The following is a 14,333-nucleotide window of genomic DNA, read 5'->3' as shown; positions in this document are numbered from 1 at the left end:
ATCGGGCCGGATGCCCGTGACTGAGATGATGTGGCCCAAAAAGGCCATCTCACTCTTGGAGAGGTCACACTTTTCCACAGTCAGGGTGATGCCTGCTTTCTCCACTCTTTGTAGCACAGCATGGAGTCGAGTGTCATGCTCGTCTTGGTCCCGCCCCCACACTAGTAACTCATCGATGTGGCAGACCACACCCTCCAACCCCTCTATGACTTCCGCCATCATGCACTGAAAGTGTTCGGGTGCTGAGTTGATGCCGAAGGGAAGGCGGTTAAAGTGGAACCGCCCGAAGGGTGTTATGAATGTGGTGTACATGACTGACTCTTCAGCTAAGGGGATCTGCCAGAACCCCATGTTAGCATCCAATTTACTGAACACTTTTGCTCCGGCAAGCATTCCAAGGGACTGATCCACAGACGGCAGAATGTACTTTTCACGGCACACATACTCATTCAAGCCAGTATAATCCACACACAGTCTCAGGCGTGTACTGTTTTTCTTTGTTACGACCACCATACCGGCACACCAGTCTGTTGGCTCCTCCACACGGCTGATGACGCCCAGCTTTTCCATTCGCTGGAGCTCTTCCTTGACTTTCCCCACCAGCGGCAGGGGAATTCTCCTAGGGGTTTTCAGTGAGAAAGGCACAGCATTTGGTTTAAGTTTTATATGATATGCCCGTTTCACCTCACCTAGCCCAGTGCACAGTCTAGGGTACGTCGACTTGAGAGTGTCCAAATCTATGCTGCCAGCATGTTTGAGCAGGCCAAGGGCTGTAATGGCTGGAAATCCAAGCTAGGGCGTACCCAGATTTGTGACCACATAAACCTTCTGCATGGTCTGTTTGACTCCACTCCTCAGCTGCAGTCTGGCGAACCCTGACACATCCAGCGGCATCCGTCTCTCTGCTTTCTGGAAAGGTCTCTCTGCTTTCTGGAGAACAGGCTGCTGCGTACCGGAAAATATGCGGTTCATATCAGTCTGCGACACAGCAGTGACATCCGCTCTGGTGTCGAGTTTGAACCTGATTGTGGTGTTCATTATTCCTATGTTAGCGGTCCATGCAGCTTTGTCGGACGTCACAGAACCCAGGAAGAAACTTTCATCCTCCTCCTCCGTTTCAATACTGTCCACATTTTCGCCTGCACGACAGACACGCTGAAAGTGACCTTTTTTTCCACATGAATGACACTTTGCATCGTTGGCAGGGCACTCATGTCTAGGGTGAGGTGAGCCACCACATTTGTGGCACTGGGAACTATGTGGATGTTTACTGTGGCTTTGCTCCATCACTTTTGTATTTATTAAACTTGGGCTTCTCTTTTTGCTTCCTGTCTTCGGACACTCCGTCCACAGTGGCTGCATCCATCTGCACTACACTACTGGCATCACTCCTCAGTGTGTTTTGTTGCTTTTTTATCTCCTCTGATTGTCTTGCCATGTTAATGGCTTTTTCCAGGTTTAAATCCTTCTCCATCTGCATGCGTTTGGAGAGCATTGCATCAGCCAGTCCCACTACAATCCTATCTCTGATTTGCTCGTCATGCAATGTCCCATAATTGCAGTGCTCTGCTAATGCATGTAAGGCAGTTACAAAAAACGTCAACTGTTTCATTTGCCTCCTGTTTGCGCATGTTAAAACGCGCGCGCTCATATACGATGTTCTTTCTAACAATGAAGAAAGACTCCAATCCGTCTCTCACTTTTGTGTATACATGCTGGTCTGTAGCGCTTAGTTTTAAGCCTCTCAAGACGTCATCTGCGTCGTCTCCCATGCAGTATATCAAGGTATTCACCTGGTTGACTTCGGAGCTTGCCTGACGGAATCTCTCAAATCTCCAAATTCATTTTTTCCCTTTGGAAAAATCAAAGGGCTCCGGCGGCTGGATTTTAAACGTAGCGCTGGGAGTGTTAGCCGCCATGCTAACGTTAGCTGCTTCCCCGTCCTGCTCGTTATCACTCATCTAACTTCACCGAACACTTCTTCCAAACTTTTAACTACGTCACTACAGTAGTACAACTTTTACATATCCTGCTTTAGCTACACAGCACTTCTGACACCATGTCGCGTTTGCTTAATAATGCGTGTGAGACAGACTGTGTACTAAAGCTAACATGTTTATTCCCCAACTCACTCCGTATCAGCCCTCACGCCCCACACGTTCACTCCCTCATCTTATTGATTAAACATACGTCAATCAACTGTTATGCGTAACATTGAACAGTACCACAATAAAGTCATACATGTATTGTAGTGTCACGGGCTGTCGCTAGGACAGGCTAGCCTGGGGCGGTGCAAAGAGAGAGATGAACACAGGCACGTCAGAGGGTATTTAACAAAAAGTCCAGGTTTATTTCCCATCCCACCAGCAAGGTAACATCCAAAAACAATAAAGTATAAAAAAAAAAGGTCCAGTTAGATAACACAAAACATCCCGGAGGAGAAAGTGGTTAATTAACCAAACAAAAACTCAATCCTGGTGAATCCAGGCTACGAGGTCCTCTCCCTTGTTGTCCTCTTCCAGGTGCTCGTGGGTTCACCTTCCGCTCTCCTTTCTCCTTCCCAGGTGCTCTCCCTTAAGTCTCCCAGCCCTGCCTCAATCAGGTGCCTTAAGCAGCTGCAGCTGGGTGAGCGGTGAGGCAGGCTGGGAGATGTAGTTTTTGCACTGGTGGCCACTCTGTAGCGCCCCTCCACTACCTGTCCCCTTGTGATGCCACAGTATATACACATATATATGATCTACTTGTTTTGAAAGAGTTGAGATAGTTATTTTAGATCTCATTGGATGATGCATGTCATTAAAGAAATATAATCAAATTGATTGGGGTAATAAGGGACTTAAAATTAGCCGATACATTTTCCCAACACCTATGCTGCGTTCACACCAAAAGCGTTGCGAGTACATTCCATGAAAGTTAATGCACAGACGAATGGATGCGAGATTTTCATCCTGTTGTTCATACGTAGTTGGTGAAAGTTACCGAGCTGTTTAAGCCTGCGGGTGATGTTATATATATATATATATATATATATATATATATATATATATATATATATATATATATATATATATATATATAACATCACCCGCAGGCTCAAACAGCTGGCTTTACACCCAAGAGATCAACGATCGACCGCATTCTAGTGCTTCGGGTCCTCACTGAGCGCCTGCGTGAGTTTCGGCGGGGCCTGCTTGCAGCCTACGTTGATCTCCGTAAGGCGGTTGACTCGGTGAACGGGGTCGCTTTGTGGCGGATCCTTGAGCTGCACGGAGTTCCCCCAAAGCTGCTAACCCTGATATCCAATCTGTACTCCGGGGCTGTGAGCGTGGTGAGGTATGGAGACACTATCTCTGACTTCTTCCCAGTAAATACTGGGGTGCGTCAGGGATGCGTCCTAGCATCCACACTGTTCAACGCGTGCATGGACTGGATACTTGGGAGGATGTCGGTGGCAAGTGGCTGCGGGGTTTCGTTTGGTAACAGATTTTCAGATCTGGACTTTGCCGACGATGCAGTCATCTTCGCGGAGTTATTGGATGTTCTCACTGGGGCCCTTGTGTCGCTGGGTGAGGAGTCGGAATCGCTGGGACTGCGTATCTCCTGGATGAAGACCAAGGTTCAGGCATTCAATGATGTCTTGGATGCGGCTGTTGAGTCTGTTCCTGTGTGTGGCGAGAATGTTGTGGTCACGGAGACATTCACTTACCTAGGCAGTATTGTTCATCTCTCTACCGGATGCGGTCAGGAAGTCAATCAACGTCTGGTCCGCACCTGGGAAGTGATGGACTCACTGGATGAGGGTGTGTTGCATTCTCGGCATTTGTGCAAGAGGACAAAGGTCTGAATCTTACTCTATGAGTGTGAGACTTGGACGCTAACCAGTGATCTGAGGCGAAGACTGAACTTCTTTGGTACCATGTCTCTCTGAAGGATCCACGGGTATCGCTGGTCGGATTTTGTACCTAATGAGCGGTTACTCCGGGAGAATCAGATGAAGTATGTTACCTGCATTATACGGGAGAGCCAGCTGCGGCACTACGGGCATGTGGCACGATTCCCTGAGGCTGACCCGGCCCACAGGATTCTCTCTTTGAGAGACCCTGTTGGGTGGAGGAGACCTAGGGGTCGCCCATGTGCCTCGTGGCTTCGTCAGGTTGATCGTTACTTCGGTGGGATGGGGCTGGGACGAGTGTCCACCTGGAGGATGGCCATACGGAGACCCCGGGAGTACCGTCGGAAGGTGGATGCAGCAACGCACTGCCTTGGCACATGCCCCCATACCTGACCTGACCTGAGTATTACAACTACACATAAAATAAGGATTTTCTACAACATGGTGTTAGTTGTCAAATCTAAGAGACAATCAGCTCATCATGCACTGGGCCACGCAGTTGGTGGAGAGCTTACTGCGGCGCCTGGCTCTAAAATCTGTGGCCGACTCGCTCTCGTGAGATTATCGTTTACCACGTTTGCATGACGTCAGAGCAAGTCGGGATCAAATCGCACACAATTCTAATCAGCATGCATTGTGTACCGATCGCCGGTGATCGATTCTGCATGGGACTGGCTTGCCTCGAACTGACCTAGAGATACGTGAAGCTGCTGTTAAAACTAAAGCTGTGAAATTAAGTAGTGTTTAATTTAATGTTCCTGTAAAATTCATGAAAAACACCTATCCAGGCATACGCAAGAGTCTGCCCTCCCCACGCCCCCCAACAGTCAGAATCACTTTCAGTTCTGTTGATATTGAGTAATAGTTGGAACACACATTTGGAACACACATAAGTAGAAGTTTTTCTATTTCCGCCCCGCATGAATATTGTTGTGAAATAGATGCCTGCAGATGATTATAGCTGGAACTTATGGGCTGGAAACCACAATGGGAGCATAGCATAAAGCCTTACCTAGTCCAAGTAAAAAGTAGATTATAATTTCACAGAAAATGAAGATTTTACACATGTTTTACTCAGGGTATGTCTAGGCGTTTTCCAATAAAGGCCATTTGGAGACTCCATTTTAGGCCCTAATGAAAGGTGACACAGAGGTATCCTATACAGATTCACTATTGCTGACACAAAGTAACTGAAGCATAAACACATTATAGTGTTTTTTCCCCTAATTGAAACTAAATTGTGTGCACAATGAACCAACTTCCACAGGTTATCATTACGCAGTGAAATTACAAGTTTTTGCCCAGACCTGGCAACCCAACTGGCATATCATTGTTTTCAGCTTTTCATTGGCTATTCGAATCCAGCGTCATTTGACAAATCGGGCTCAGTGGGCGCGCACAATATATGAAAGAAGAGGGTCGGCACTCTCCTTCTACGCTGACTCTGGTTGGCTAATGTAAGCTGTGAAGAGGACATGTTGCTCCTATTGGCTCAAGTTTCAAGTGTCATTCAAAAGGTTAGAGTTCGACGGACAGTCTGATATCCGTTTTTGATCACGAGAACGGCTTTTACAGGGAATATTCTGAAATATTTTGTCATATCTGCCGGCTGATTTGAAATGATGCACACCAGTTTGTGGATATTTATGGATTTAATCATGTATTTTGGACAACATCTTTTACTGAATTGGATTGTCTGGACCTTTTTACGACATAACAAGACCATTTTTATTGGATTGTGATGATCTGTGGCTCACTATGAGGCTTCATCGTGAGTTGCCTTGATTTTAAAATCGTTTGTTTGTTTTTTGTTGTCTGACAAAAATGTGGACTGTAGCTGCTGTGGTGGTCCGATCTTGAAATGGAGTGGATAGTTAGAATCACGAGAATCGTAGGGTTCCAGAAGATCCAGTGCTAGTACCTAACCCACCCGCGGGCCAGCGGAACACCAAGAGCATATTTTTTCATTGGTAGTTTGCTGGAAAAGATATGGGTATTTGCTCAATTCTTTATTCTTGGTTGTTTTGGTACTTTTGTTGGTGTTATACTGTGTATGTTTACAATGTGTGTTATACACTGCCATATGAAGTACGTTTAAGAGAACTACTGACTGTCTGCATTGAGATTATCTTAAAACATGAATGTGAAGTAGGTACAATTATTATTGTGTTCATGATTCAAAAGTGAAACACATAATGACAGGCTTTATTTATTTATTTATTTCTCATCACCTGAGTGCACCAGTGTGGTAGGATTAAGAAAGCAATTGTCAAGTCAAACATTGATTTTGATTTTATAGAAAAAGATTAAAAAAATAAGAAAAAAAGATAAATAAAAATAATTGTTGATTAATAAAACAATTAGGGACATGGAGGAACAATCGCAAATTAACTAATAAACAAAGTAATTGTTAATAAACTTAGTACAAACTATCCAACATGGGAAACGGGGCAGAGCTACAAAGACCGGAAGTAACAGCGGGGCACTTGTAAAAATCAGGGAGAGCATCAGATCGAAATGCAAAAGAGACGTCTACAAGAGCGGCTCTACGTCACCATTGGTTAGCGTGAGCGCTAGATGCGTCACGGGGCTCCGCAGCCTGCTCACGTGTGACGACAGGGAATTAATTGTTTGACATGTCGTTGGTTTGGGGGTATCTGGTTTGTTTATGGTTGATTGTGTGGTGTCTTTTTATGTTATTTGCTGGTCGCATGTTGGTGGAGGCACAGCTGGGATGGCTGTATGTGGTGAAATGTATAGTGTGGGTGCACTGGTGCGTTATCACAGTTTGAGATGGGTGCTTTTGCTTTGTGCAGTTGCATTGAAATGTGTTTTTTCTGTTTACGGTTTTTCACCTTTCAACTAATGGAGCTTTGCTTCATTTGTATGGAGAACTAAAATAACTGCGAATCTGTTTATGGGTGGATCAGTATGTATGTATTATTCATAATAAGAACTGAACCTACCAAAATAAAAGGAGGAAAAAAGTGCAAGTTGTGTCGTGAGTGGAATCCAGTTTTAAATCTGTCGTAGACGCCTCAATCCCTATCAAGTGGGGAAACTGCAATGGTCCAAAAAGCGGAAAATTGACAGCAATACATTTTACTATTGACTCATTCTTTTGATTTTGGAACTAAAACTGACTTCACTATTTTAACGGACTCTGAAAGGAAATAAGGAAGGAACTTGAACTTTAAAAGAACAAACTGAAGGAACACCGAACCAACTCAGAGGTACTTTTACCATTTCAATAGAAACGTGTTGGATAATATGTCAATAAGAGCATTGTTAATGTTGTGCAAGATGTCACTTGAAAGTATGTTATTTTTTCTATTTTCACAAAGTTCAATATAATCTTTTTAATCAAACCATTCAGTGTTTCTATGCTTCTTTTCTAACCTCTCCCTATGAAACAAGCACCGATACCATAACGGCACAAACTGATACATTAAAGTAATAGGGGCCATTTTCTAAAGTGTGTGCGTGCTTTAGTGAAACAGGTGTGTGACTTACTTTTTCATGCATTCTAAAAGAAAATTGTCCATGTTACCTCCCAGACTCTGTAGTATTGCATGTGTAACAGATCCCATGAAGAATGTTTTGCACTAACCTTTCCATGGCAGCCTGGAAGGCATCAGAGTGAGGATTCTGCCTGTAGACCGGTTGGCCCTGGGAATCCATGAAGTGGACCTCACTGAGAGCACAGTCTCTGGTGTCCATGACGAATCTGCACGTCTGGGGGACTTCGATCTCTACCTAAAGAATTGTGACAGCAGACACAGGGTCAATGGAGAGCCGAGAGGGAGCTCAGATAAGAACATTTTGTTATTAAGTGTCAAAGGGACATGTACCTGACAGGAGACTTGAAGGCCGTTTTTCAGGTTGGCAGTGTCCACGGCACCATTTCTGCTCTCTGTGGTGTACTGGTACACATATTTCTTATAGGTCTTAAATCTGGATGCCACTGCAAGATAATGGTATCACAATAAAGGACAATTGACTAAGATATATGTGCTGATCAAATAATTTCAAGCAATCATTCTTATTTTACACCTATAGGACCATTCTGTTCAGAGTCAAGGTTCCACATTGTAACAAACTTATGGACCCAGTAGCAGCTAAATGATGTTTCCAACAGTGAACAACTGCTACTGCAGTGAATCATAAACAGCACAGGAGCAAGAGTCCAGAGCTCCTGCTTCTATCTCCAGAAAACAGATCATGTGTTTATTAGTTTAGCACAGCGACCATCGATCTGCTACCAGGTCAATGTTTCTGTTTGCAACAACATAGCACTTAACCCCCTTTATCTACCCTATGCACGTACACACGTATCCGGGTACACACACACTGTAAGTGCAGAGTGTTAAAATTACATATATTTGGGGCCTTACTACCTTTCATATAACACGTTAGCTTATTCCATCACTTATTTTTCTGATGGAGCCCTATACTCCAGGATAGTTATTACAGTTATTCTCTGCAGAAAATTATTTTTGAAGGTTTTGTTGATTGAGTAATGGAAATTTAATGTGATAACTGATAGTAAATAAGATAAGTAGTGTAGATAAAAACTTACATAGACACGTTGAGGTTAGTTCACTACTGCCATTGCCTTCCTCTGGAAACAAAAAGAGTGAAAGGCCATACAAAAGTATTATCAGCATAAGTTAAGGACATTATTTATTCTAATCAGAAATGGCTATTCCGAGTATGAAGTGAACACCATGTTTAATTTCCTTTTAAAGACAAGGAAATTAAATATATATATATATATATATATATATATATATATATATATATATATATATATATGTATATATGTGTTGTTGTCAAGTCCCTTTAAATCATCAGCAGTGCCAGGAAATCAAATTGAGCAAAATTAGATGTTTATTACAAACTTTAGCACGAATAATGACTGATGGGTAATGTATACATTGTAAAAGATATACCGGATAATTTGTGGGTATGGGGGAGTGGGATTATCTATGCTCCTTGTTACCTTTTTTCTTTTCCCCTATTTTTCATTGCTATTTGTTATTGTAAACTGTTTTGTTTGAACACATATGTACATTGTCACATAGTGTCTGCTTTTTTTGCTTAATTTATGTATGTACGTTTATAGTGTGATGTAATAGTAAACAAAATGAAATTCAAAGATTGAGTACAAAATATTTAATTGTAATGTCTTGACTGTTACACTAATAATGGTTTGTTTCCATTTACTTGGCACAGTAAACCAGGGCATGCTAAATTGTAGGACCCTTGAACTATTACCCCTATATAGACCTGGTACACTTAAAACATTTCCAATCTGAAAAGCACAGGTGTAGATAATAAACAATGGCTTAATTAGTTTCAGGGTCCTGGTTATTGCTTGATTGCTGGTTCACTGTTCGGATTTACTTGAACAGAACAGAGTCATCATTAGTAACGCTTGTGCTATGTTGACAGGTAATGTCTGCTGAACTACAAAGTAATAGTTCCTAAATGTCAAGTTATACCCACAATGCTAGAATATTTTGTACAAATTGTATCGTTATTTTGAATAAAAATGGATTACTACTTACGAGCCAACGTGTAGTTGATCAGCAGCAGTAACAGACACAGCTTGCTGTAACCCATCATGGGCTAAATAAAAGGGTTTCGTCTGTGTTTTTCAGCCCTCCAAGTCTTGACTAATAAGGCAACACCTCTATCCAGATCTTTTATATGGTGCCTTTTCCCTGTCCCTCCTTAAACCAACCCTGTTGATTTACCAGAGGTCACCAGGCACAGAAAAACCTGGGTGGTCGTTTCAAAGTTCAATCTCTGTTTAGCACAGAAGGTTATTGTTAGGTTAGGTAATAGCCATTTGTATGTCTTCAGAATTGGACAGGACACAGGAGTGCATAATGAAATGCAGTTGTAATCAATCATCCAGACTGGTGCTTTAACAACCACTGATCCATAACTCCAGGAATGTTACACATCTGATACAAATTATTGACTGCTTTTGTTTACTATATGAAGGTATATTTTCTTTATTTGATTAATAATTTATAGATTTTTTTGGTTTGGTAAATTCTTGAACTTTCAACATCGTATTTAAAAGAACAGAGATCAAATGGAGGGATCTATAATACTAACTTCCTGAGAAGAGTGTCTACTTCACGTAGAGAAACATGATGCATGTGATATGTTCACATTGTCATTGACTCCATCTACTGGCAAAAGAAATGACACGTTTTATACTAGGATGTATTACTCATACAGCATCGCCATAGAGACCTCACAGGAAGGATGGGCCTAAGGAGAGCCAAGATGAGGAGTCTCCAACCTCATCAGGGATTGATTGAGCCCCCGCCCATTTTTATTTCCCTTACCAGCACCTGCTTCCACTCAATGTGTGTTGTCCCCATCTTTATATAACATTCATTCAAATATTATGACACAATTTCGTTCAATCAACCAAAGAAGCCTGAAAGACATAATACAACATCTGAAAAAATCTTCTTTCTGCTTGGATATTCTATCAACACACCTTTTCAAAAATATTTCACACTGCATGACCACTGACAGCCCTAAAAACTGTAGTTATTAAACAACTCCTAAAGAAGGCTAGTTTAGACCCCGAAATAATGAAAAACTATAGGCCAATATCAAACCTCTCTTTTTCAAGTAAAATCATTTTAAAAGTTTTATTTCAACAGCTGAACAACTTCTTGACTTCTTCCAGTCCGACTTTCATCACCACCACAATAACTGAAACAGCTCTTGTTAAGGTTTTCAATGACATCCAATTAAACACAGACAGTGGTAGAACCTAGTATTACTGGATCTCAGTGTGTATATTTGTGTATATATGTCTTAGTATTACTGGATCTCAGTGCTGCATTCGACACGGTCGACCATGACAGGCCTTCAGAGCCGGGGATGAAACTGGCCTGAGAAGAGCGAGAGCCAACCTGTCCCACGGCCTCAGGAAAGCAAAACAGGACTATTCAAATAAGATAACCTCTCATTTCAAAGACAGCAGAGATACACGGAGCCTATTGCAGGGCATTCAGACCATTACGGACTACAAACCCAAGCCACAGACCTGCGACAACAACATATCTCTGCTAAACGACCTCAACAGCTTCTTTGCACGGTTTGAAGCACAAAACAGCACACGTGACACAAGACTCCACCGCCTTCCCCACGATCAGGTCCTGTCTGCAGCCAGCGTGAAGAGGACACTCTCAACACCCGCAAGGCAACAGGTCCAGACAACATCCCTGGTCGTGTGTTGAAGGACTGCACAGAGGAGCTTACGGATGTCTTCACAGATGTCTTTAATACTTCTCTGAGACAAGCTGTCGTTCCATCGTGTTTCAAAGCCACCACGATCACACCTGTGCCAAAGAAACCCACTCCGGCCTGCTTTAATGACTATCGTCCAGTGGCACTTACCCCCATAATAATTAAGTGCTTTGAACGGTGATGTCACACATGAAATCCATTCTCCTCTCGCACCCTGGACCCTTTCCAATTTGCATACCGTGCCAAACGGTCCACGGAGGATGCAATCTGCTCTGCTCTCCATCCAAAAAGATTCATATGTGAGAATGCTGTTCATAGACTTTAGTTTAGCATTCAACACCATAATCCCACAACAACCCATCTGCAAACTTCGCTGTGTAACTGGCTGCTGGACTTCCTCAGTGAGAGGCCACAAGCAGTACGTGTCGGCAATAACACCTCGAGCAGCATCACACTGAGCACAGGGGTCCCTCAGGGCTGTGTGCTCAGTCCACTGCTCTTCACCTTGCTGACTCATGACTGCAAAACCATCTACAGCACCAATCACATGGTCAAGTTTGCAGACGACACAACTCTGGTCGGTCTCATCACCAAGGATGATGAGACCTACTATAGGAAGGAGGTCAGCCTTCTGACCATGTGGTGCGGAGACAACAACCTCCTTCTGAACAACAGCAAGACCAAGGAGATTGTTGTTGACTTCCGGAGAGGCCACACTGAACACCCTTTACTGACCATCAATGGTGCTGACATAGAGAGAGTGAGCAGCACCAAATTCCTGGGGGTGGACATCAGTGAGGACATCTCGTGGACAGTCAACACAAAATCCCTGGCAAAGAAAGCACAGAGGCGCCTCTACTTTCTCTGTAAACTGATGAAGGCAAGAACCTCCCCACCCAACATGTGCACCTTTTACCATGGCACCATTGAAAGCATCCTGACCAACTGCATCACTGTGTGGGGCGGAAGCTGCTCAGTCTATAAAAAAAGCCCTGCAGCACATAGTAAATGCAGCTGGACGCATCATCAGTGCCTCACTCCCCCCTGTCCCCTCCCTGCAGGAGATATATAACACCCACCTCACCCGCAAAGTGACCATTATTGTGAGTGACTCCTGCCACCCCTCACACGGTCGCTCCTGCCCTCTGGGAGGAGATACCGAAGCCTCCGGGCTCGCACCACCAGACTCTCAAACAGCTTCGTCCACAAGGCTGTCAGGAAGCTGAACTCTCTCCCCACTCTCCCACTACTCTTTTAGACACATATGTTGAACTGCTGCTAAAATTACATGTCTGACTGCTGCTATAATACAGATGTAAAGTTTTTCATAGTCTTTTATAGTTCTTAACTTATATGTTGTTTACATGTTCTTTGTTGTTGTTGTTGTTATCTGTTTTGCACTTTATTACTTTACTTTATTATTATTATTATTACTACAATCACTTTATGTTGGACGAGAGAGAAACATACTTTCAGATCTTCTGCATGTTTGCACAAATGGAAGAAGTGACAATATAGCTGACTTTGACTTACTAGACAGACTAAAAGTCTGGGTAGGACTCTCTGCTCCAGCACTTAACTGGTTTGAATCCCACTTGAAGGACCAACACTACTTTGTGTCTGTAGCTAATTACACATCAGACCTGACTAGGATGACATGTGGTGTTCCCCAAGGTTCAATACTGGGGCCTCTTCTATTCAACATCTACATGCTTCCACTGGCTCAGATTATGAAAATCAACAAAGCGTGTTATATATCACCAGGGGCTGGCTAAAAGCATTGAAAAAATCAACAACTGGATGTGCCAGAATTCTCTTCAATTAAATAAAGATAAAACAGAAGTAATTGTTTTTGGTCCCAAGGACAAACTGTCACGCGGCGGGAACTGTGGAGGAGGACTCGGACACAGAGTGGAGATTTAACTAACCGTATATTTATTCCATAACAAAAAATCACAGGGAAAAAACCTGGAAATGACTAACACTAGGTTCCTGGACATGACCATGACTAGGCGTGTGTGCAGGACGAGGGATCAGACACACTGGCACAGGACAAGGGGAGACACAGACTATAAGTACACATGAGGGAAGTGGGGAAACAGGTGGACACAATCAGGAATCAGGGAAGACAATCAGACTGGTGACACAAGAGGAAGGGCACGGAACCTGAAACGAAAGGAGAGTTAATTTCCAAAATAAAACAGGAAGTCACAAAACAAACATGGAGACAGGACAAAAACCCAACCTGACATACAGGTGTGACACAAACAATTGAAAGTCAGCTCTCGGCTTCAATCGCTGATGTTAAAAACCACAAACCAAGCCAGAAATATATGTGTAAATAAGGATTCAGACCTCAACCTGAACAGCCATATCAAGACAATTACAAAATCAGCCTATTATCACCTGAAGAATATATCAAGGTGTGTATATATATACATATATGTATACACAAATATATAAATATTTATGGATGACAGACACATATTTCACCTTTTTAGCAGAAATGTTGACCTCTGAAAAAGCAACTTTGATTTCAGACAGTGTGGGGAAGTGTGCAACATTGAAGTTGTGTAGTTGCAATATCATTATATTTGGGGGAGGGTGCCAGTGATTTCAATGTGGCTATCTGTAATTGTTAATGATTGTTACCTACTTAAATGTAGGTTTACTTGAGGCAAATTAAAAGGAATATTGTAGTGGTTTTTTTCTCCATAGAATGTTATATTTGACACTGAACTAGTTGATCTTTATCTCAGTGATAGAGTCCAAATGAAATATCACTGGTATGTAAAGGCTACACGGACAACAAAATAGATGTACCAGCACTGAAACAGTCTCTGGCCGTTGATGTCTGCCGAATCTGGACCGAATCTGGAATTATAGAAACAGGCCTGTTCTGGCAGGGACATGGCAGCCGGGTTTATCGGCAACCAGCACTGAACCAGGTTCTGGCCCGTTGATGGCTGCCGAATCTGGGCCGAATCTGGCATTAAAGAAACGGGCCTATTCAGGCTGGGACATGGCAGCCGGGTTCATCGGCAACCAGCACTGAAGCAGGCTCTGGCCCGTTGACGGCTGCCGATTCTGGGCCGAATCTGGCATTAAAGAAACAGGCCTATTCTGGCTGGGACATGGAAGCCGGGTTTATCGGCAA

General features: G+C 43.1%; 1 protein-coding gene across 1 annotated transcript in view; it reads right to left on the bottom strand.

Moving 5' to 3' along the window:
• The window catches only part of apoba (apolipoprotein Ba), a 34,493-nt gene extending 24,976 nt beyond the window's left edge, over positions 1-9,517 (bottom strand). Inside the window, exons 1-4 of the mRNA XM_034563691.1 lie at positions 9,463-9,517; positions 8,472-8,513; positions 7,744-7,856; positions 7,503-7,648 (exon numbers count right to left, since the gene is read on the bottom strand). Of these exons, the coding sequence (XP_034419582.1) occupies positions 7,503-7,648; positions 7,744-7,856; positions 8,472-8,513; positions 9,463-9,517 (356 nt within the window). The remainder of the gene's footprint in view (positions 1-7,502; positions 7,649-7,743; positions 7,857-8,471; positions 8,514-9,462) is intronic.
• Between the last annotated feature and the right edge of the window lie 4,816 nt (positions 9,518-14,333).

This window comes from Cyclopterus lumpus, chromosome 22 (assembly GCF_009769545.1).
Source record: "Cyclopterus lumpus isolate fCycLum1 chromosome 22, fCycLum1.pri, whole genome shotgun sequence".
NCBI classification, from domain to species: Eukaryota; Metazoa; Chordata; class Actinopteri; order Perciformes; family Cyclopteridae; genus Cyclopterus; species Cyclopterus lumpus.
The sequence above is the reverse complement of the archived record's forward strand: the minus strand, read 5'-3'. Positions and strand labels throughout refer to the sequence as shown.